General features: G+C 55.9%; 1 protein-coding gene across 2 annotated transcripts; it reads right to left on the bottom strand.

Moving 5' to 3' along the window:
- Positions 1–272: 272 nt before the first annotated feature.
- Positions 273–23,778, bottom strand: FAM163B (family with sequence similarity 163 member B). Of its 2 annotated transcripts, none has more exons than XM_067309110.1 (3): positions 23,733–23,778; positions 1,316–1,431; positions 273–678 (listed from the first exon to the last, which is right to left on the bottom strand). In XM_067309110.1, exons 2-3 carry the CDS (start codon positions 1,406–1,408, stop codon positions 283–285), a joined length of 489 nt encoding a protein of 162 aa, XP_067165211.1. In that variant the 5' UTR covers positions 1,409–1,431; positions 23,733–23,778; the 3' UTR covers positions 273–282. The 2 variants fall into 2 exon arrangements, with proteins under 2 accessions (XP_067165211.1, XP_067165213.1); XM_067309112.1 differs by lacking the exon at positions 23,733–23,778 and adding an exon at positions 12,946–12,979.
- Between the last annotated feature and the right edge of the window lie 406 nt (positions 23,779–24,184).

Below are 24,184 nucleotides of genomic sequence, written 5' to 3'. Positions count from 1 at the left end.
CAAAATCCTCTTTATAAAAACAAACAAAAAAAAAAATTGCAACACGGAGCCTCAAAAACCCTTGTGTCCCCGCTGCAACCGTCCTCACCCTCGCGCCTGTTTTTTTTGCTGCTCGCCCTTTATATAGCAATTCGGCATAGCTCCGTAGAAATGCTTTTTTTTTTCCCCCCCCCTCCCCCTTTTTTAAAACACTCCCATGGATTTTTTTTTTCTTTTTTCCTTTAAATTTTCCCCGCGGTAAAAGGCCGAGGCCAGACACCCCCCCCCCCCCCAAAAACCCCCTCAGACGTCGGTGCTGATGCTGCGGCTGCGGGAGAAGGCTTCGCGCATGGCCGAGAGGCGGTTGGGGTTGAGGGCCTGCAGGCTGGCCACGCTCACCGGCAGGTCCAGCTCGTCCTGGCTCACGGTGGTGTAGCTCACGCGGTCGCCCCCGTTGGGCAGCTCCTCGGGGGGCTCCTGCAGGAAGAAGGTGGGGGGCTCGAAGGGCGCGCAGCCGGGGCAGGGCGAGCGGCCCGGCACCGGCGCCGGCGCCTTGCCGAAGGGCGAGGAGGAGTAGAGGGACGGCCCGTTGGTCAGCACTACGTTGCGGTTGCAGTGCAGCGGCGGGATGTGGGAGTGCACGGCGAAGTCGGGCTCCTCCTCGTCCTCCTCGGTCTCATCCTTCTTGCAGCAGTAATACTGAAACGGGAGGGCAGCACTCAGCCTTGCAGGAGGTATTTTTTTTGGGGGGAGGTGGGGGCTGCCTCGCAAGAGGTGAGGTGCTTTGCTTGCCAGCTTGGAGCTGGTGGTGGAAAACACCTTCGTCCGGCTCATTTAGGGCTTGGCTCGCTTGCTCGTGGTGCGGAAGATGTTGCACCGTCAATGCCGACAGGCAGCAAGGCCGCGCCAGCACGGCGGCAGCGGGGATGCCGAGCCGCCGGCCGGGTCTCCTTGCTATCTGCAGCCGAGGAGGGGCTGCTCCCTGCACCCTGGGCAGCAGGAGCCGGCGGGTTCTCGCGATGCCCCCACGCAAGCCCCCCAGGTGCTGTGCAAGAGCGCGGTGCTGTCCACGCAAGAGCACGGCACCGTCCCTGCAAGTGCACAGCACCGTCCGTGCAAGAGCGCGGCCCCATCCCTGCAAGAGCGCGGTCCCGTCCGTGCAAGAGCGTGGCACTGTCCGTGCAAGAGCACAGCACCATCCCTGCAAGAGCGCGGTCCCGTCCGTGCAAGAGCGTGGCGCCATCCATGCACGAGCGCGGCCCACATCCGTGCAAGAGCGTGGCACCATCCCTGCGAGAGCGCGGTCCCGTCCATGAGCGCGGCGCCGCAGCCTTACCTGGAGCCTACAGTAGCAGAGGACGGCGATAATACAAAGTAAAATGACAGTCGCTAATATTCCACCTGTGATGACCACGGTCCCGGCTGTCATTCGCCCTCCTCTCCATTAACAGCCTGCAAAACAGAGCACGGGGAGGGTGGTGGCAGGGCGCGGGGCCGGGGCGAGGGGGCGCCGGGCTCAGGGCTACGTGTCCGGTCCCAGATCCCCCCTCGTCCCCAGCTCCTGGAGTCTGGCTGCTTCTCCGGCTTGGGAAGGGCTCGCCAAAGCGGCAGCACTGGGGGTCAGCCCCCTCCGCCGGGCGCACTAGCAGGGGCATCAGCAGAGCAGGACTGGTGCATCACTTTTGTATATACAGAGAAATATATATATATATATATTTTTTTTTCATTTATATAATAATAATAATACTATATTATAATTATCTCATTTATGGCTTGGCTTGCTCTCATGGTGCAGAGGACATTGCAACATTAGTGACTACAAGCACGCCATAGAATATATATAAAACATATATATATATATATATATACACACACACACACACACACACACACACATATATATAAAAATACGTAATAGATAATCTATATAAATATATACAGATTAAGTATATACACATATATATTCTATGCATACAATGTAGATAATTAATGATAATTCTTATGTATTAGTTATAATTACATATAACATAGCTACATTTGCCTTTATAAAGAGAGAGACTTATGGGCGCCAGGGACTCCTGTACCGGTGGCAATTCGGCAGGCGGGGAAGACCCAGGGTGGGGGGACAGGCAGCGGGTGGACTCGGCCCCAGCGCTGAGCCCGGCGGCCCCCGGGCGCTCGCTTCGATGACGGCAGCGAGGACGTGAACCTCCCGCGGCCCATCAGTGCCACGAGCGCGGGGCGGGCGACGGCATCAGCTGCCCGCACCAGCGAAAAAGCCTATCCTGACCACTTGCTTTACGAGCGCTTTAACGAAGCTGGCCCACGGCTCGCGATATCAGGTTAAACCAAAAAAAAAACCACCCAACCCCAGCCACCCCAACCCCAAATTATTTCAGCACCAGAGGAAAAGCAGCCGTATCTGTCAGGGATTTAACCGGCTTCCAAGGAAAATAAATCTGCGGCATACTTTCAGGCGCTTAATGTCCTGCTAAAGTTGGGTAAGTGCTGAATGGATAAAGCAGTATCACATTTTATGCTGCTGCTGAGCGGAGCGGCAGGAGCCAGCGTAATTTATAGCCGCGCGCCACACGCCGGCGAGCGCCCGGCCGGCCCCGGCCTCCCTCCGCGGGCGAAACGCCCCCCCCTGAGGAAGGGGGGGATGAAGCCGGGGAAACATTTGCAAAAAAATGCACGGGTGATTTAGAAAGGTGAAAGCCCTTTTAAGAAGGGATTTGGGCAGCCAGACCCAGGCTCCTGGGCAGCACCGGGTGCAAGGACCGTTGCACAGACGGGTGCAAGGCGGAGCGAGACCATTTGCATTTCGCTTCTCCCCCCCCCCCCAACATACTTCTCTTATTAAAACTGAGTACCTGGAAGCATTGAACTCTCCAGCGCGCAAAGGCGGGGAGGGGGGGGAGCGGAGCATATGGAGGCCCATAAGCAGAACAATTCCTGTCTAGACCTCCTTTTTTTTACATTTGTTCCTAATTTCACGCTCCGCAGGCTCCCGGATTCATATATTCAGTAATAAATATCTTGGTAAAAGGAAGCGCTTTGCAGCTCCGCTGTGGTCTCGGCGAAAGTATGCAGCAGCCCCGGCGTTAGGAACGCAGGCCCCCAGCAGCGCCGCGCGGCCCCTTCCGCGGCTCCGGGTGCCGTCGGCAGCCCTCGCACCGCTGCGGATGCCCGGACCCCTCTGCCCCTTCCAAATCCAGCCCGTCCTCAGTCGCTGTCCGTTGGGGGCAGCATCCTGGCGCGTCTCACCTCGGCCCAGCCACCGTGCTGCGATCCAGGGGTCCGCACGGAAAACAGGCTGGAGCAGGGCTCGGCCACCGGCAGCCGGCCAATCTGACGGCTTGCGTTCCTGATGATTGCAATTTCGTTAATTTGGGTGGGGGTTTCCTGCAGGGGCTTTTTCCACGTTGGGGTCAACTAGAGCAGAGCCCAACGACCCAGGATCCCTGGGAACAGGCACACAAGCTCGATGCCAGCTTGCTTTTTGTTTTCCCTTTATATAACATGGGCATTACTTCCAAAGACCCTCTAAATGGGGCTGTGGGGAAACTGGTAGCTGGGGAGTCTGCAGCGTGGGATCCATGGCGTTGTGCTCTGCCCCAGCTTTGGGACACCAAAGCGTCGCATGGGGAATAGCCTGACGCTTGCCAAGTTCACAACAGCTCCTGGGATGCTGGTCCAGGCACAGGAGCGCTCGGATGCAGCTAATTCCTGCCACCCTGCTTTGCCTTCACAGGGCGCGAAGGACACTTAATGCCACAACAGCCCCAAGGCTGCTACAGGCTGCTCTTGGGTGAGCTACCTTGTTTCAGGAACGATCCCTCACAGGTTTTACCAAAAGACATCTACCGACGCAGCTACAGCGCTCCCGAGGGCACCATCCCCGCAGCCCTCCGGCGGCTGGAGAGTCCTCCTGCCCCCAGGGCACGGGCAGGCGGCAGTTTCTGTTTGCTGCAGCCTCGAAAGACGTGCACAGAGGTCCCACCAGCTCCAGTGCTGGACTGGTGGCGCCTGTCCTTGCCGAAACACCCTGAGCATCCAGGGCACGGTGAGCGAGGCCTCTGCAGGACACCATGGGCTTTGAGGTTGCTCTGCCCGTCAGCCTCTTCTCTCCCCTCCGCCGCGCTGTCACGAAGGCCTGCAGGGCTTTCCCGGCGTGCTGGAATCCAACCCGGGCCCCATAAATCTCAGGCATTTCTGGCCTTGCTGCAGAGACTAAAAGTGGAGAAGCCCCCTGAGGAGACGTCTCCTACCCAAGCCCGGGTGAAGGGGGGAGTGAGGGAAGCTTCCCGCAGGCAACAGAAAACAGGACACCGCAGAATTGCACTTGAAAATGCAGAAAGGAGAAGGGGGGGAGAGAGAAATCACCCCAAACCACCACCAGCAGCAGCTCAGATGAACCCCCTGGACTGCCGAGCGAGCCTGGCGGCGCCTTGCTAGCGGCCTGGTGCCGAGAGAGGCTGCTCACATCTGAGTTTCATTTCTCAGCCCCGAGGAGAGCTCTCCTAGGAAGAGAGGGCCAGGGCGGTTGTGCAACCAGAGCGGCTCGGAGGAGGCCTGCGTGGGAGGACGACTTCAAAGCAGTTGGGGGTGGCCAGAGTCAAGACCATCTCAAGGGCTCCAGCCAACTCACCCCGGCTAACCGTGGCTCCGGCCGCAGAGCGCCAGGTGCTGGAGCGCTCCAGCCCCAGCCGGCTCCTGTGGACCAGCCGGACCCTGCCTGCCGGCAGCTGCGAAAGGAGACACACGACCACTAGGGAAACCGCATGGAGATTTCTTCAGGAGCCCCTCAAGTGCGCAGTTAAACCAGCTTTGGGGATTTGTAGGTTTAAGAACAACCTTCAGACCAGACCTCTGGAGGAACGGGGCCTCCAGCCATCCCATCCCATCCCGTCCCATCCTGTCCCATCCCATCCTTGAGTCCAGGGCAAGAGAGTCACCCCCTGAAGCCTTTTGCACTAGCTGAAACCACCGTCATGGCATCCCCAGAAATCAGGCCTCAAATGGGAGTGCTGGTCCCACCAAAACTGTGTTTGTACAAGGAGAGCGTCTTAACTACGCAGAGCTGTAGACCTCCGTTTGCCCTACGCAAGTGGTGCCACCTGCCTTTACCCCAGACCAGCTCAGGGGTCCCTGCTTCCTCTGCAGCCAGAAGAGACACAACCCTTCATTTACCAAGGAAGCCGGGAATTGCCATAACCACCAGACTCCAGGAGCTGGAGATTTAAATAAAATAGCCAAACTAGGTACCCGACAACTGGCAGCACAAACACGAGAGCTGGCAGGATTGCTCCTGTCCAATGCGCCCAGCACCTGGAGAAGGCTGGGGCTTGGGCCCCCCCTGTAATAACGGGACTAAACAAACACCCAGAAACACTCCCGCGCTCGAGCGACGTTTCTATCCAAGCTATTGCACCACAAAGGCCCCTGTCCTATGCATCCTACTGATCATGACTCCCAGGGAAGCGCTGAGCACCGCTGCGCTTCCTGGTGCCTCCCGGTTTGCTGTCCCAAGGGTGCCGTCACCCTTCCTGCTGGTGAAACCGGGTCTCTGGTGTATCATCAACCTGAATGCGTGTGCAAATGTGCAGCTGACACATGCGCTGCTCATTCCCACCAGCAGCCTGAACCACAAACGATTTTTTTTTTCTTTTTTCTTCCTTTTTTAAATCAATAGTTGCAACCTTCTGGCAAAGCCCCTCACGTCTGGAGCTTGCTCCCAGCTGGGTGACAGGGAGGGTCAGCAATTCCGACGCCGGCTGAAGGCAGGTGCGGAGCAGCCCGGGCAGCTGGGCGGAGGCTGCAGGGCCCCTGCGCGGGGCAAAGCCGGCGCCGATGCCCCGGGGACGGCGGTTAGATTTGCAGGGCGAGCGGGGCTCGGGGAAGCGTGCGAGCTGCTAGCGCAGAGCCTCTGCAGCGAGCGCCGCCGGCAGCAGCGGGGACAGGCACTGGCAGCCGGGCAGCGATGTTCGCCTTGCTCAGAGCCGGCACATTTGCTTGTGACACTTTGCTGCACGTGTGGCCTGGGAGCGGAGACAGCAGTATTTCTTACGGGAGAAAGGGGATTAAATTCCCATGGAGGTGTGGACCCTTTCTGACCGTCCGTAACGGGGCTTTCCACCCCTTTCCTGAGAGTGGGGGTGAGCCGGGTGGGCTCTGCATCCTACCTAAAGCCCGGCAAAGGTTTCCAGTCCAGCAATTTCCTAACTTGTCCATACACAAGTAGCCCCGACGGCAACACTCCTGATCAAGCACCACTTCAGAAGAAAGGAGAGAGGGAGGCTGAGGGACAGGGAGCAGCATGAGAATCACAGTATAAGAAGTTGGCCTGGGCAGAGGAGACGGGATCTGAGCCCTTGGTGCTGCAAAGTCTGGGGGCGAGCCTGGCTTACCCTCACCTCTCGGAGGTAAATCCTGCCAGGCCAGATCCTGTTGCCTGCCCTGGTCTCGCAGGAGGTCCCAGGGCTCTGTCCAAGGGCAAACCTCTGACAGCATCAACCGTTAACAACAGCCATCGCCCGGCAAGCAGCCACCAGGCTGGGTGGTGGGGAAGCAGCAAATAAGTTAGAAGCCAAAAAGAGTTTGGTGGCAAACACAGCCTGATTTTTGCATTTCCCCCAGTTCCTGTAATCCTACCCAGTCAATGAATAAGAGCAGGGCTGCTAGGAACAGCTGGGCCGTGTGCCAGCAGGAGACTCTGCGTTTATGGAGCCAGAGGACAGGGCAGCTGCCAGAAACACAGGCGGAGAACGTGGCTTTCCATATGAAAAACACTTTAAGCAGAAGGCCTGCATCACTTTTGTTTGCTTTCTCTCTCCTCCTCATGACGGCAGCGTTTCTGGCCTGGGGGCTGATGCTCTGCGTAAGCAGCAGGGATTTAAACAGCCAGGATTTACTGCGGGCGGCCGGGGAAGGGGTGCGTGGGGATGCGGTGTGTGTGCACCCATCGCTTGGATGAGACCAGCTGAGCACCCCCTGGTCCTCGACCCAAGGAGAGGACACGGCCCGTCTTAGCAATCAGTGTGTCCGTGCCTCAGCGTGCTGCTTCCCATGCGTGAGCTCTCCTGGTCTCCCGTACCCCAAGTTCCCATTTTACGAGCATTAAGTGCACTCCTGCCCTTCTCCACTAATGCAACCCTGGTGCTGGATCTCTGCGCTGGGAATCGTTCACTTCTGCTGCTGACCCTCCGCCACCTCAGCCCACGGGTCTCCACCACCGGGAGCAGGTCCCCTTAGCTCCAGCCTCTGTCCCTTGGGGCGTGCTGGTGGCGCGCAGGGGGCCGGGGCTTTCCCTACCCTGCAGCTGGGTGTCTGTGCCACCGCTGATGATGCCTGGAATAAGAAGGGGTTTGGGAAGTGAGTCTCGGGCACAGCGGGAAGGGCTCTGCCGCCTGGGCGATGCAGCCACGTCTGGGCTGCACGCACAAGCTGCAACGCTGCTGCGGGTTTTTAGGTGACGCATCAGAACGGGAAGCAAAGGCCGACCTGAAACTGCCGGTCCCTTTCTGGTGGCCTTACAGCAGTGACCTGGTTTGCAATTAATTGCGGAGTCAACTGACACTATTATGGAGGTAATTTCTAGACGGGCGTTCAGCTGAGCCTGCAGTATGACCCATGGGGCTTCACCCGCCGCTGAAGCATCCCCGCTTGCTAGAACAGCCTCTGACACTGAAGCTCCCACTAATGTCCAAACCGGAAACGATACTTTCAAAAGGCAATTTATACACAGCGCCACAATAAATTATTCATCAGATGATAGGCTATCGCTGGAGCAGTGCTGAGCTCTGCAGAATAGGATCTCAGCCCCCTCCAGGCTCCTGCTCGCAATGACACAGTTTGGGCAAGGGTGGGAAGGCAGCTCGGGGAGGCCCCCACCGGGACCACGGCTCACGGAGACGCCGTGGGGAATGGCAGAGGGCAGGAGGAAAACGCCTGCACTCCTGAGGACGTGGTCTGAAAAGATAAGGAGAGCCGGGGGTGAGAAAGCCCTCTGCTCCCCCAGACGCTGGTTCAAAGCTCTCTCACGCTGCTTTTGGCTCCCCTGGCAGCAAGAGTAAAGCCTCCACGTGCATCAGGCTAATGCAAGAGGAGCATCAGGTGCAGCCGAACAGTTTGCATCTCTCATAGCCCAGGATAACTCCCTCGGCACCCGGGAACTGCTCCTCAACTCGGCACTTTGCAGCCAGCAATGTTCCTGCGGTTCTTGGGCAGGGCAGCCCAAGAACTCATAGAAAAGCTATTGTGTTCCTGTTAAGTCGTACGAGACTTTTCCATACGCTAAAGCCATGCCGTATACGTACCCTGTAGGTGTCACTGTTAGCAACCGCACTGCCGAGGCAGCCGGATGATATTCTGGTGCGAGAACAGCTCGTCAGGAAGGAAATCCAGGAAAGGAGGCCCAGGCTTTCCATGGGATTCAGCCCACAGTAACAGCCGCTCTGAATTTTGGGTTTTCCTGAAGCACATCTTGCAAGAATCACAGAAAAACTTAATAAAAAGCAGGAATCTGCAGGACAGTTAGGGATTCTGCCCCCATCCCTCCCCCCCCCTCCAAATTATCATTATTATTTTTTAAATCGGAAATTGGCTCTTACTGAGCTTTTCATTTTTCAGCACACTTAACCAGGCTGCCTTCAAAGCGAATCCATCTCGGGGATTCCTGCCCCAGCATACTGCAAGAGGGAATACGTGCTCCGCCGTAACGAGGCAATAATGTCATTTAATACGACTAAATCACGCCTAACGAAAAATATTTGCACAGCTCATCAAAGCGGCATGGCGACTTACTAAGCACAACTCCAGGCACGAATTTAAACGACTGCAGCTGCTAAAAGCGGAGTGCAACAGTGCTGCCGGGGACGGGCGGAGGGGAGAGAAAGCGCCGAATCCCCCGGCCGGTGGAGCGCGCTGCCCTCGGGAAACCTGCCCCTTCCAGGGCCCTGGGCACCCCGAGGGGCTGCTAGCTCTGCCCAAAGCGAAGGCGGAAGGGAGTTGCATCGCCTGGAGAAAAGTGCGATATAATAACCCCACTCTACCCTTTTGACCCGCTGTAAAAATACACGGAGCACGGCTGAGCTCAGGGAGGGGAAGAGACCCTCCAAAAAGCATCAGTCAGGAGGGAAGGGGAGCCCAAACCGCCCCCTCGCGCGGGGAGCGACCGCCGCCGGCAGCAATGCTGCTGCTGCCCCACGCACCCGGCAGCCCGGGGCGGAGGAAGGAAACCCTACTGATTTGCTAGGTACCACCAGCAGAAGAAGATAATATCTCATACCAGGGCAACTGATGTGACCGGGAAGGGAAAAAGGCACTTTCAGATTCGCAAACCGTTCACGTTGCTGCGAGAGTCGCGGGTACCTGAACACGGACCTGGTTTTTCCTGGTATCCAGCCTCCGTCGCCGCTGCAGACCCCAGCCCTGCACCCCGCAGCCAGTGCGAAGCCCCACGCGCTCCCTGCTCCAGTACGTCCCCACCGACCTAGCACCAGCCCAGCAGAGGTAAAGACAAAAATTAGCCCCGAGGAAGCAACCGGTGCAGCTGTGACGGACTTGCCTCCGGGTCTGACCTGGACCCGGCGAACGGCAGCGGCAGCGGCTCTGCCGTCACTCAGCCTGACAGTCCCCGCCAGCTTCGAGAGCTGTTATCAACCCGCAGCAGAGTTTTACCCTCCGCAATCCCACCTTTCACAGTCCAAACAGTCACACGCTGCGTAAGCACCAGGAATTATTTCCATACATCAGCTGGAAAGCAGGCAGTAATCCAAAACACACATAAGCAGCCTAAACTTCAAAAAAAAAAAAAAGCAAAAAAAAAAAACAGCAGAACCACAGGCCTGTCTTTCTACCCTGCATCATTTAATTGCCTCCTGAGTTAAGGCTTAGTCAGCCTGAGACATTCAGCATCAGGGCGAGCAGTTCTTGGTGCTACCAGCTCGAGATAAGCTATTGCAGTCACTGCTAAGGAGGAAATAAGTCGGAGGGTGGGGAACACCCAGCCACCAAAGACACTTCTCCGGACGGGGCTGGTTAGGAAACCTCCTCTGGCCCACCTGAGCAGCTGGTAGTAGCTTACTAAGAACTAACAGTAAGTCTCAGTTCTGACTTGTACTTTTTCCTGTCCAGCTCACCAAACACTCCCCAGGTGTCCTCTCCCTCGCCATCCAACGGGAACGTGCGTCTCAGCCACCTAGCAGGGAGCACTCTGCTGGAGAGCAGGCCGAAAGACCAGCAGGCCTTAATCGTCAGAAAACTGTGCTGAAGTGACGTGCCAAAGGTGGGGGAAAAAAAAGGAGAGGAAAAAAAAAAAAAGAAAAGTAATTCTACTAGAAGAAACTTCAGGGAAGGAAACTCCGAAACGATCCACTTCCCTGGACAAAAGCTGGGCTGGCTGCTCAGAACAGAGACCGGAGGAAGACCATAGCTACTTGTCTTGATTATCAGCAAACCAACTAAAGCAGAGCCGCACTGCAAAGCGCACCACATATAGCAAAGGCATCAAAAGAGGGTGGGAGACAGTCTGAGCTGATTTCTGGTTACAGGATCACTTCTGGATTAGCTGGACCAGCTCTGTGCCAGGCAGCTTGTCCTTCTGAAACAGCCACTCTCCTCAGATTTGGTCCATTCACCCTGGATTTTGGAAGCTCTTCAGGATGAAAAACAGCTACTGCTGCCCTCAAAGCCTGATGAAGCCAGGGGAGCCCAAGTGTCCACGGCCTCGGTGCCTTACACTAATAACTCATGCCAGCTTTCCTAGTGTAACAACATCACTTGGCAAATGCTTCGAGAGCCGTGGTTTCGCCGCTCCCGCTGCCTGGATGGGACCGCTGGGGCATGCCGCGTGAGGCGACTCGCGGAGAGGCGCCAGCCGAGCTGACGGCAGGTTACGGTGCCAGCTCCCAGCTCTTGTTCCAACGGCCTGTTTGGGAGTTGAAGCTGTTTTCAGTGGGTTTTACACACACTGTGACTCATATTGCCACAGTGGAAAAGGGCAAAAACTCCCCACAAAGCTCCCGAGGAAGTCTCCTGGTGCTAGCGGCACTAACACTGCAGCTGAGAAGGGTTTGACAGCCCCAGCCTGGGAAGCCTTCGTGCAGGAGGATCTTGTGCCCATCACATCTTGGACGTGTCCAAGACGGTGATGGGGATAAGGCTCCTATGAGACAGAGCTACCATGTGGTGGGAGAGCAAGGATTTGTTACCCTCTGACGGCCATGCAAAGCGACAGGAGAAGCATCTCTCACGGTGGCCCTCCCACAGTTACCGCTTCAGCTTGGAGGAGTTTCTTGGCTCTGGCGATGCAGTGGAGTCCATACGGAGCCTCATTCTTATGGCAAGACATTGCAGCAACTGGCTGGGGGGAGACCGACTGAGTCAGCCCCGCTGGGATTCAAACCTGTGCTGTTAGAAACACTGCAGACTTCAAGGCTTGTGCTTATACCTCTTAGCTTTTGCCTCAGGCCACAACAAAACCATGCAGACCAAAGGACAGCAAAGTGAAGACCAATGGCTGATGCAGGCAGCAGCTGGCCCAGAGGTAAATTCAGCCTTTGTGCAACATCTCGGCTAAAGCCCAGATTAAGCGTGGGGCCTCAGACCCATACACCTCCTCAGCTCCGGCCAGTGAAGCAGTGTCATGCCTGAGAGGGAAAGTGCTGCTATTACAACACCCATTTTACAGACAGGGAAACTGAGACACGTGCTGGTTAGGGCTCTGCTTTTGAAGCCTGGTGTCGTGATGTCTATCAAACGCCAGCCCATTTCCAGGTCGCGGTGACTTCCCCCAGCCAGGCACCGAGTCGGCAGCAGAGCAGGGAGCAGCTCCACTCCGTTTCCATGCGCCGCGCTGGCGGTCGGGAAGGACGGGTCCCTACATCTGTCGTGCTGCCGCCTGCTCTGTGTCCCCAATTCCCTCAGCCCTGGTGGCCCCTGCAGATGCCGTCAGGCCCAGCCAGAAGATCGGGGCTGCCGGAAGGAAGGACATGTGCAGTGTACCTTTCCGCTAAGCAGTAAAATCCAGCTGGCTGTGCATTTCCAAGAGGTGAGAACACAGCTCAGTGGGAAGGGAAGATCGTAGGCAGATTAAAGTATTTGTGAACTGCACAGTTCTCCCTCATTTGCTTTTATGAAACAGGCCCCAAACGGCTTGGGATGGAGGCAGCAGAAAGCGCTGGTTCCTTGGTGCATATCAAATGCACCAAGCTGGGAGCTCCAGGGACCATCCTCCATTCAGCCTCCGCGACGGGCAGGACAGGGAGCAGCATCTGTCAGGGGCTCCTTGCAATCCCCAGAGCCGGCACACGTCCCCTGGCTGTGCCTCAGCCCCCCAGCCATGGGTCCGGTGACACCTCCGGCAGCCCCACACCGTCCCCCAGGACCCTGCTGTCACAGGCCGTTTCCTAAACTCACTCTCAGTAATGTGATTTACGTGTTGCCAGCCGCAAGGAATAAAGAGGCAGCACAGCCAGGGCTGTCTCCATCCCCTGCTCACCAGTAAATGACATTAGCTCCTGGTCTGAAAGCACAGAGCCCAGGGGACCCCACTGTCACCAGTCGGAGCTGGTGTCCAGGCACCATCTTCACCACATCGGCTCCCTCGTGCCACCTCTCACCTTGCTGTGCTACAAGGACCAAGTTTTCCCGGAGCTTCTCCTCCGGTGCATCCCTTACAGCCTGCCATGGGGATTTGCTCTTACTCTGTTTGGGGAATTACTGCTGCACTTTGAGCCGGCAGCTTTTTACTGAGCCCCCGTGGGAGGAACTGATCCCAGCGCGCCCGGGGAGGCCGGCGGCTGTTCCCGGGGCAGCCGGACAGGCAGACTTGGGCTCCGGATCTCCACGCAAACTGCTTATTCTTGCTTTTCTCTCTTCCTTCCCTCTCTCCCCCTCTGCTGATCTCATCTCTCTTCCCGGTCACTCCCTCTCCGAATTTCCTTTTGCCCAGTTTTCCCCTACCAAACCCCGCAGATCGCTTCTCCATCAGTCCCGCGATGCACACTCACTGCAGCGTGACCTTGGTCTGCGCACACGCATCCTCCTGCCGCAGGAACCCGGGTGAATCCCAAGTCCTGGCTCCAGCCCACGACGGAGGCAGGGCTCTCCTGGCGACCAGCCTCCGGGCTTCCCGAACGACCGCTCGGGTGCCAGCAGCCCCACCTGGGATCTGCAAAGCGCTACACGTTCTTGCCTTCAAAAAACCCCAGAAAATCACAAACTAGGGTACGGAGTTTCCATAGCTACAGCTTTACACTGCTCTCGCAGAGGCTCGAGGAAAAGCGGAGGGTTTTTCCCGCTCCACTCCACCAAGGTGCTAAGACACATGAATAAAGCAGTGGCCAGGAGAGACTGAGCTCAGTGACTGCAGGAATATGCATAAGCGTTAAGCGCTGGTAGGCGAGCCTGCTGCCAGCACGGCAAAAGCGGCAGCCGTCGCGAGCCGCCTGCCTGGCCGGACCCGTCGCCCCCGCTGCGGGCGCTTGTCCGGGGCAGGAGCAGCGCGCAGACCTGGCGCTCGCCTGCTTCGCGCGCGCCGCTCGTGCAATGCAACAGCGCCCGCTTCGTGCGGGTGTCAAGACTGCAGTCCACGGCAAAGGACACACGAACTTGCGCAGTGCCCTGAGTACAAACGAGAAGGCTGCGGGCTTCCTCGCCGCTTGCGACGGCGAGTTTTCTTACAGCTGCAGGCAGTGAAATCCCCTTATACTACCCTTTTAATAAGAATTTATCATTGCCGCATCAGGGGAATGAATACAGACAACGGTCTGAGAGGGTAATTTCAGGGCTTTCGGCAACTTATATTGACCCATTTCCAGTAAATTTTCCTTTTTCCTCACCTTAATTCAATTACGGCTTTTCCTGAGCGATGAGAGAGGAAAAGGTTTAACTCAGAGGGAGAAGAACCCACAACAACAAAACAGTCATAAGCAAAAAGCAGAAAAGATTAAGTATTTCATACAGCTCAGCCGAAAATCATCATTTGGCAAATAAAGAAACAGCCAAAACCCTTCTCACAAATTGTTCCTCTTGAAAACATGTGGGCTTAACAGAGCTGCTGAGATCAAATGTTTGAAATATCGACTGTTCCCAGGGACAGCATCTTTCAGAAATCAAAACACATGATATATCTCAACGTGACATATCTTTTTGCCTGCCATCAGCGTTCGAACGACGCCACCGCTGCCTTGGAAAGGACTCCTTGGCGCTGGCGAGGCCCTCGAGAGCGAGGCGGCAATTCGGGCTCCCCACGCGCGACCTGACTAATTTCCTCTCCGCTCCCAGGAGCCAAATGAATATTATTGCTGGCACCGAAGGCCAGAGGGAGCGGGGGTCCATGAGCTCCCTGGGAGCGAGGCGCCCGCTCCCAGGCGCCCGCAGCTCTCCCTGCACGCCCCGCGGTCGGAGCAGAGCATGACACCTCCTTCTGCTGGGGTTTGATGCCGAAACCTTTCCGGTTCTCAACTCCGCAGGTGCTGATAGCTGCGGCGAATCCATGCCGATGTCTTCCCGAGCAGTCTGCAGTTCCTGCCTTCCTCAGTCAAATGATGCCTCACTTGTGGCACCTTGAAGGACCGGAAAATGCCCCAAAAACCCAAGCTTTAACCAGTGCTCTGAATTGCTGCTTGCTCGGAGCATTTACGCCTCTCCGAAACATGCCCCTCCTTGGCCTTGCAGAAGGGCAGATGGGCCAGGACACCCAAAGCAGCCGCGCTCGCCGTGGGATGCCCTCCGCTTTCTGCAGCCCCCGGAGCTCGGGTGGCACTAATCCCCATCAGGACGTGTGTGCGGGATTGCCTCCGTCCAGGCTGGAGAGCCTGCGGCTCCGAGCTGCCAGGGCTGCCCGGCTCTCCTCTGCAAGTGCTGGATGAATTTCCCTTTCCTTCACTCGAATGGTGAACAAGTTCACTTTAAGGAGTTCACTTCACTTAACAAGGTCACCTGAACTTGTTGGGACGTAGGTAGGTTACACTCCTAAATGACACTTTCTGCCCCAGAGCTAATGCGTGCAGATGGGATGGATTGGGAACCCGCAGCCAAAGCGGCAAAAGCTCCCGCCAAGCCTGCGTGGACTTCCCGAATGATCTAGACACCACCCTGGCCACCGCTCACCCTGCCGAAGCTGGTGCCACTCCAGCAAGCCCTTCCTTAGCCGTCCACCTTGACTGCAAACCATGCGCAAACCTGCTCAGTATGTTTAAGCCTGAACAAAACCCGGCCCCCGGTTGGTTTAACTGGGATATGATGAAATTGTACAATGCTGTGATATTTGAGTTGCTCGGCAATGTCAGAATCCATATCAAGCAACATGCTTTTTCTTTTAAGGCTCATGCAAACGTTTTCATCTGTATTTACTTCTGGAAACCTTCCTGTTTCCAGCAAAACCTACAGCAACATCCTTTCAGTGTTTCTAGGATTTACATGCTTCCGAAGCTCAGCAATTTTACCCCTCTGCAGTCAACAGTACTGACATAACTTAGCAAGAGTTCTGATTTTTATTTACTACCAATCAAGTCAGACAACGTTTTTAAGACCTACCCTTCGTCTGCCCCTCCAACACCCAACAACGCAACACCGCATTTACCAAGGTATCCAGAATGCAACGAAGATCAGCGCTTGGTTTGTCAGAAACCTGTATACGTCTTGTGTTTTCTGCAACTTATGCAGTTTTATTTAAAAATAAAACAAAAACAAAGATGCGATGCCAGAAACCCAAAGGAGAATATACGCCACCACGAAAATCCGACTTTCTGTGGGCTGAATCTGCTCCCACGAGCTACCATGAGAGGCAGGAATAACTCTCGGGAAGTCAGGGATGCTAAACTGTTGCCGATCAGAAGCAGCGAGCTGGAACTGCCTCATGTTAACTGTGTAAATATTACGCCTGTCTTTATCGCAGGGGAGCGTGCGTGCCCACGGGGTGTCGCGGCCGGCGCCGGCCGGAGGGGACGCGGGCCGGCCCCCGCTGCAAAGAGCGGCCGGGCTCAGCCGAGCTCACGAACCGAGAGCCGCAGACACGTGCGTCCCCTCGGGAAGCGGGCTAACCGCGTGCAGCTTTATTCCCTCTCCTCGTTTGCACATGAAAAGGAGTCTCAGGGGAAACCCACGGGGACGGACCGAAGTTTGAGTTATTTCCCCAGCCCCTATTTTGTCTAAGATCCCGCAAAATTAGCTCCACAGCAAACCAGAATCAACCCTTCTTATGCTTCCAAGTTCACTCCCACTCTCGCAGCACGGCTATTTTTCCCCAGATCACGCCAATAATCTTTCCAGGCCTTAGTTACCCAGCAGGCAACACCAATCAAAAGAAGATATATCCTTTTCCTTCCACACGACAGCTCTACAAACGGCATCCCTGCAAATCCCTGCTCGCCCCGGCTTGCCGAGAGAGCCTGGAAGAGATCCCTGGTTCTCCCTAACGGCAAGGCCGTGCATCTCCTAGGCCGTCTTTCGGCAGCCACAGCGCCGAAGCACTTGCTCAAAACGGAGTCCCTGGAAGCCTCGATACGGTATTTTTTCCCCAGGGGGAATTCAGCTTGGATTTCCACAAAGGGCATAATGTCTTGATATGTTCCTCACGTGTATTTTGCTAACTCAGGGGCGTCCCCAGGAGCAACACGAGAGCTGTTGCGCTGCGAATGGCTTCCACGGCTGAAGTTCAGCTCGAGTCAAGTTGCAGCCGTCCGTTGTGTCAGACGAGGGCGGCTGCCGACAGCACACTCGCCAAAGGCTGCCCATCCACCTGGTATTTATGGGTTGGTCAGGTTTTCCTTAAGCAAAGCTGATCTTTACCGTACGGTCCATCCCATAACATTTGCAGCGCACGGGATGAAGGCTGTGCAGACCGCCGCTAGAGGGGACACATTGATTTTAGCAGTGCTGCAACAGCAGACGCTGGGGAGCAGAGCCTGGCTGCCAGCACGCTTTGGGGCGATGGTTACCGCGTCCAAGCCAAGGTGGAAAATCGGGAAGAGGAACGAGCAGCACTCTCAGCGAAGGACTCCCTGCACCAAACAATTTTTAATCTATCTACAAAAGACAGACCAAAGAAAACAGTATCATCTCTGTTTTGCAGCGCGGGCACAGATGGACAGAAAGAGTTAGCGATTTGCCAAAGCTCAGGCAGGAAAACCCATGATAGATCTTAAAACCAAACAAATCCAAAAACCCACTGAGAGCAAAGGGAATCCAGACGTCAACGGCACGGCAAAGCCGAAGCGACAGCCGCTGCTTATACGGGGAAGCATGCTCCCGCCACGCGCAAGCAGCAGTCTGCAGACTCTGAGGTCTGTACAGATGATTGCACTGTCGCTGCCAGTTATGTCAGAAAATATTATATTATTTCCTGGAGAAAAAAATAAACATTCCACCCAGGGGAGCAAAGGGGGAAAAAACGGTGATAAAACTGAGCAAAACTGTTTGCAGGTAAGTAATTTTTCTCGCAGGAAATCATCCCTGTAAGTGGATGTTTCAGCAGAGCTGCAATTTGCACGCCGTAACACCGCCGCTTTCGGGCTCGGCCGGCACCTCCCCGCCAGCTCCCTCCGCCCGCAGGCACGCCGCGACGTGAGCGCAGCGAACACCGCCTCCGACGAAGCCCACGTAGCGTCTCGTCCAAAACCGCCCTCGTTTGCGACTGGTGCCAGTTTGCAAGTCTTTGAGTCTGGGGCCGCTTTGACGCGCTGCAGTCGAGGGGGGCCGGGTCAGGCGAGGCCGGGGGGGCCGGGGGCTTCGCAGCTGCGGCGCCCTCCCCGCGGAGCCTCAAAGCACCCGCGGCGCCGGCAGCCGGGGGTTTGCCTCTCCGCAGGCAGCCGCTGCCTTTCATTAACGCTGATGTTTTCTCCCCTTTAACCTCAAACAGGCTGAAACGCTCAGCGAGTAAAGAGACAGTCTGGCTTTTACGGATTTTAGCTCTTTGGGTACAAGCGGCAGTGTCACGAAAGGACGGTTCTGCCCGTTATGGCCAAGTCTAGGCAGAGACCTGCTTTCCAGGCATCGCTCTGCACGGGAACGAGTGAAAGGACGCAGGACTTCTCCTCCCCGTTTGCTAAGAGTCCCCGACGGCACGAAGGAAGGAAATCACAGCTCTTTGCGGAGTCCCCACCACCTGCAGTTCTCCCCGTCCAGCTCACTTCTGCGGCTCAGACCTTCTGATGAACTCGTGACCAGAGAAAAGCCATAGCGTGGCCTCAAAACCATGCAGAGGGTTTCATCCCTCATCTATCAAGAAGATCATCATCTTTATCCCCGGCCAGAAAGAGGCCGATTAGTGCAGCTGTGGAGGGAGCCTAAGCTGGAGTTTAGTGGAAATTGAAAAAAAAAACCCTACAAGCTCTTTAAGCAAAGCCTATCTTTCAGGCCGGCAGCTCCCGATGGTTATCTCGCCACCTAAGTTTCCTGTGATCGGTATCTCAGAAAGCAAGAAAGAAGAGGAAAGGGCTGCAGAACAAGCAGTAGTTACTGACCCGCGTGAGGGAAGAGCCGGAGCATCAGCAAATAAGCAGAAGCAAAAAGGCAGATGGGGAAGAGCAGGCTGGGACGTGCGGGCTGCACTCAGGTCCCGCGGGCACACACCGGCTGAGCTCCGCCGTGGACGTGACACGGGCTTACGCCAGCGCCGGGCGAGGCCAGAGGAGGACTCGAGCAGCGGAGGAGGACCAGCAGCGAGCGCCGGCGCCGGGAGCTCCCTGGAGCGGGGCAGCGCGCTCGGGCGAGCTCCGGGCCTCCGCCAGCCTCTCCGATCACGCTCAGCCCCAGCTCGCTCCCAGGGGAAAACGGTGGCAGAACAGCATGAAAGACGTGGGAGCACGTGGCATGGTTTCCTCCCCATCGCCGTTCTCTGAGGTGCATGAAATTAGCGGTGAGAACTAATTCTGCTTGCCCTCGGGCCAAGGTAAGAAGCCAGGAGTGATTTCTGCCGGGAGAGCGTGCAGATGGGAAGCTGGTGTGAGTGACAGCAAAGCCACCTCTCCTCCCTGCTGCCACATTTTAGCAGCCTCCTTGTCACCTGGATGAGGGAAGGGGATGGCTGGCACTTTGCTTCTGCAAACATTTCACTTGCCTCATTCTTTTTGTTTTTTTTTTAATAAGGACGCTATTCACTGAATGGGGAAATGATGCATAAAAGATGCAGTCTGCAGAGTATCTCCTGCCCCTGCCTCGCCGAACGCTCGCTGCACCTCCTGCAGCCTCCTCACTCGGTCTGGACAGTCTCACACCCTCTGGCTCCGAGCTGGTTACTTCACTCACTGCAAATGAGAATTTTTTTCTTCCCGAAGCTTTGGGGGGGGGCTCTTTCTCCAGCCTTCCCTGCTGATGTGGACCCTACTGTGCCATAACGCTGATCTGCGAAGCCTTTCTGCTGCTGAACCTCGCCAGACTCCCCCACGGCCCCAGCGGCACCCCGCAGCCCGCTCCCTTTCCAATCAGATGCACATTGCCTAGGCTTGATCCAACCACCACTGAAGTAAACAGAAAAACTCCTCATTTCTTCTGTTTGGATCAAGTCCCCGGCATGGGTCGGACCCGCTGAAGCTTGCTTTTGGGTTCCTTGCAATTTTCCTCTAAAACGTCCTTCAGAAAAAGGCAACTACCCCAGGGCCGTTAAGGCTTTCCCCACTGCACGGCCAGCTAACTCGCTAGGAGCCTCTTGAAATAACCTTTAAACAATAGATCCTGTCTGGTTTGCTGAGTGTTTCTGAACTCGACGGTAATGCATCCAGATGTCATCCGTGCCTACTGTAGGCCTAACTATTTCTGGAAACACACCAAGGGCAAATTGCTTGGATAATGTCAGATATTGTTGCAGCGAGAATGTGACAAGTTTCCATCTCTTTGATAAAAGCCGTGGAGCACAGAGGGGTGTTACGCGGAGGCAGAGCCGCGTGCACAGCACCACACCATCCACACGGTCCCGTGTAGGAGTTGCATACAGTGCCCTGCAGCTTGTCCCCTCTATGATCACAGGCAGGTGCAAGCCGCATGCGCTCCCCATTGGGAGAAAATCAGGGTCCTGCCAAGCAAAGCTTGAGAAGCTCAAACTGCCGTGCTGATCCCGCTGGTTTGTGGCTATGGGTGGCTTTTTTTTTTGTCCTGCAGGTAAGAAATAGGGAGAATAGCACTGGGAAGAGCAGGTAGGGGCTGAGCTACCTTCACGGCCAGGCAAAATTCAGGAACAAGTCTAGGCTCGTGTTGTGCCGTTATTCCGAACGAAGCCAAACACCAGCTCTGACCCATCACAGGTGCTTGTCTCGAAAAGCAAGATAAAACTCTGTCTGAAGTGAGAGGGCAAACAAAACTCCCCCAGCACCTGACTCATCCCTCGTCTCCACGCCCCGGGCTGCCGGGAGGAGCACCAGGCACGCGTGGAGGGAGATGCCAGCGCTGCCTGACAGCACCCCGGGCTGCAGTTTATAGCTGGTGCTCCACCAACTCAAGTGAAAAACTCGCATTCACAGCCGCGTGGGACGGGGTGAAACAAGCTGCACTGGGATTCCCAAGCCCAAAACACCTCGTGCAAGCGGAAAGCGGGCTGGGAGCCGCAACTGCCTGGGTGTGAGCAGCCACAACCTGAACGCGGTTTTGCCTGCCCAGGGATTCACGCCTCCTCCAGCAAGCATTCATTTGGAAACGCAATCCCAAATGGCCACCGCAGAGCCAGCCCTTGTGATTTTGGCCTAAATCAGCTCCGTTCCCTTTCTCCTTTCCGTGCTGCATGCGACACAGGGTCACCATCACCTTGAGAACTGCACAGCCCGCAGGAACCCGTTTGTCTCTCTGGTGCCCTGAGCCACTATTAATGGATCATGGTTATCATTAAGCTTTCCAGGGAGAAACGTGTCCAAGAATATTTCAAAAAGTTATTAGAATTTTTAATTTTTTCCCCAACCTTTTCAGCTGACCTCTGCGCTGGCCTGTTCTCTCGGTGACTGCAGGGCCCAGAGGGTCCTCGTGTTGGACCTTCTCCAGGCTGCTCTGTCTCAGCACGAAGGTCTCAGCCGTGACCTGAATGTGGCTGGAAGGTCTGAAGGGGGTCAGACTCCATCACCCAACATATTTTTACTCCCTCTGCCAAGCTGTGGTGTTTGAATATATGTTTTTTTCTCAGCCAAAAGATAAACAAATCCTGTAATAAATTACATCATGAGGAGAGAAGGAGATAACAGACAACGACATGGGAAGAAGTGTAAAGCAGAAGAGGAACTAGCTGCAGGTTCAACCCACACCTACCACCTCTCCCCCACTCCTTCCCTGCTCTTCTTACACGTTAAAGGGTTGCATCACAAGCCATGTCTGCCCTGCTAGCAACAAACCCTTCTTCACTGGCCACATCCTGACCCCCTTGACAACACGACAGCCAGGTACCACACCATGACATGCGAGGAGGTGCCGAGCTGAAAAGCTCAAAGGTTGCTACCTGCTCAGTTACCTAAATACCATACAGCTTTGGTCAAGTGCTAAACGCCTCGCCAAACTAACCCCTGGGAACTGAGGACATATCCTGATGGGCCTGAGGGTCAGTGTCAGCGTCTTCAGGCTGCAAGGATGCTGCTAAGCTCCCTGGCTGTGCACAAGCACCCAAGGGCACTGAGCACCCAAATACCTTTGTGGATCTGGCCCCCAGCAGAATTTTCAAAGAAGCCTCAGGAGGTTCCTGTAGGGCCGGTAGGTTGTTCTTCCACTTTAGACATGGGAATGCCCTTAAAAAGACTTGAGCCAACACATCACTGAAGATGAGGGGGTCCTCTGCTCCTTAGCGACTTCCAAAAACGTTCTCCTTAGATTGTAAGTCTGTGAGGAGAAACGTTCAGACTAGACTCTCGTATCACCTATACGAGGGTTTGGAGACTGTTGCAGTTAGCATGGAAAAGGACCAGGATGATACTTGACATCTGGAAGTATCTGCAAGGCTTTGCTGGAATGCAAACAGAAACGCGGCGGAGCTGCAGTTAATAAACACGGCGCTGTTAACGTTCTGCAACTCTTTTGTGCTCAAGTAGGCACACGCATTTCAGAACTACCTGTATTTGTAATCTGCGTCCACTGACGAGGAAGCAGAAAGGAACAAGTGCAGAGTGGCTGTTTCCTTTCTTTCCCCCCACATCGCCATATTTTTCATAAGTGAGAACCAATGTATGGAGGGGCGATAAATCACTGCCAGTGATTTTAGGGGGGGATGCACTTTAGGGGGCATTTTGTTGAAGTTCTTTATATCTTTTGAGTGCCAGCACCACTCTCTACAAATTCTTGTCATTGTTCTGCACAGAAATCATAGCGTGCAGAGGAAGGAGGTTGCAGGTTTAATTACAGCTGCACGGTCTTTAAGGTGTTTGAATCGCCTTTTCACCAAGTGACAACTTTAATGCGTTTTTATGCTAATTTCAGAAAAGAAGAAAAACAACCACAAAGGGTTGCAAACAACCTTTCTTTGTTCATATGCCATCGCAATGGGGCAAGTGCCTAAGTGCAGGTGTTTGGATAGCTCGTGCATTTAGTTTATGAACAATGTACATAAACTATTGTCCCTTAGCAGCATTATATTTTAGATGCTTACACAGTGAAGGGATAAGATACAATAACAGAAAAACCCAGCAGCACAGGGCACTATTGCTCAAATGAGGTCAATCAGGAGAACTGTCTGCACTCCAAACACATTGGGATACCAGCCAGGTTTCCTAAAATGACAGGCATCCATCATGGACGAGTTAGGTATTTTATTTTACCATCTAGGTTTTACCCTGATCTCGCTGCTCTTTTTAGGCTAGAAGCCAATCTGTTGAACCTCCCAGTGCAGTCTTCTCTTACCTTTAATTTACTCTGTCAGAAGACTGTCTACCTTAATGAGTATGAGCACACCCCCACTACCTTCCGAGTTTGGTGATCTGTTATGTCAAACATAAATAATCCTGTCTGAAACCACTCAGTACGGGGAAACGAAAAGCCATCTTCCCTTGGGAGCTTTCTCTCTCCCTCACGCAGACCCCCCAAGCTTGCGGACTACCTTTAACGCACTGAGCAATGTCCAGGGGCAAACCCTGGTCTCCAGGTGAGATGTGCAAACAGGCCACCGCGAGCGGCTGGTTTCGGCCCCACGCCGAGCGCACGAAGGTGGACGAGCCGTCCCCGGAGCAGAGAAGGACACAACCTGCACGCCCAGGCAGGGCACGGTGCGGGGGGAGGCCTCCCTCCACGACCCCGCGAGATGCTTTAACGACCTCCTTCCCCTCTACGGCTTCGACTCTAAACATTGCAAGAACGAGCAAAACGAAGCCGGGAGCACCCTGCTCTTTCTCATCTTAGCCCGAGGCGCCGGGGCTCCACCGGTCCCCCTGCGACAGGGCAGCAGATGCCGTGCAATTCTCCAGGTCCCTCTTTGCGCCGTCTCCCCCCCTCCAAATCCCTTCCGAGCCACAGCTGTCACGGCGGGGCTCGTCCTCTGCGTGCTCTCCTCTCCGCAGGCGCTCCCCCCGGATCCGCGGCTGGGCTGCCGGTCTCCAGGAGCAGCAATCCCACCGCGGCTTTGGAAAGCAGGAGAAGCAAGTGCAGTTCAGGATGCGCCGGGAGCGGGGGGGGAGAGAAGGGAAGTGAGGAGGGGGGAAAGCGCTGCAGGAAAGCCCGGCGCTGCCAGCGACGGGGCCCGGCCGGGAGCAGAAGGACCCCGGCCAAGGCCGGGGAGGTCCCTGCACAGGCACCGCAGCCTGAGCGCCGGGGCTCGCTCCGCGCACCGCCGCCCTCCCCGTCGCTCTTACCTGCAAACATTGGAATTGCGCCTTGATCTCTCAGGTGAGGACCGCGTCTGCCAGAGTCTCCAGCTCGGAGAGCATCAATGCAAAAGCAGAAATAACGATTAAAAATAAATAAATATTAAAAAATAAATTAAAAAAAGAAACCGGTTTACCGTGCAAAGCGAGCGAGACGGGAGCGAGCGCCCTGGCGGCACATGGCCGGTGCCGGCAGCCGCGGCTCTGCGGGGGAGCGCGCTCCGCTCCGCTCCGCTCCGCTCCGCTCCCCGCCCCGCGCCCCGGCGCCGCCGGTGCCGCCAATGACGGCGGCGCGGCGCGGCGCCCCCCAGCCCCGCGCGCCGGGGCTGCACGGGCCGCAGCGCGTGCCGCAGCGCCCGCCGCCCCCGCCGCCCCCGCCCCCGCCGCCGCCGCTCGGGGCTCGGGGCTCGGGGCTCGGGGCTGCGGCCGGGCCGGGCCCG

Source organism: Apteryx mantelli, chromosome 21, assembly GCF_036417845.1.
Source record: "Apteryx mantelli isolate bAptMan1 chromosome 21, bAptMan1.hap1, whole genome shotgun sequence".
Taxonomy (NCBI): domain Eukaryota; kingdom Metazoa; phylum Chordata; class Aves; order Apterygiformes; family Apterygidae; genus Apteryx; species Apteryx mantelli.
The sequence above is the reverse complement of the archived record's forward strand: the minus strand, read 5'-3'. Positions and strand labels throughout refer to the sequence as shown.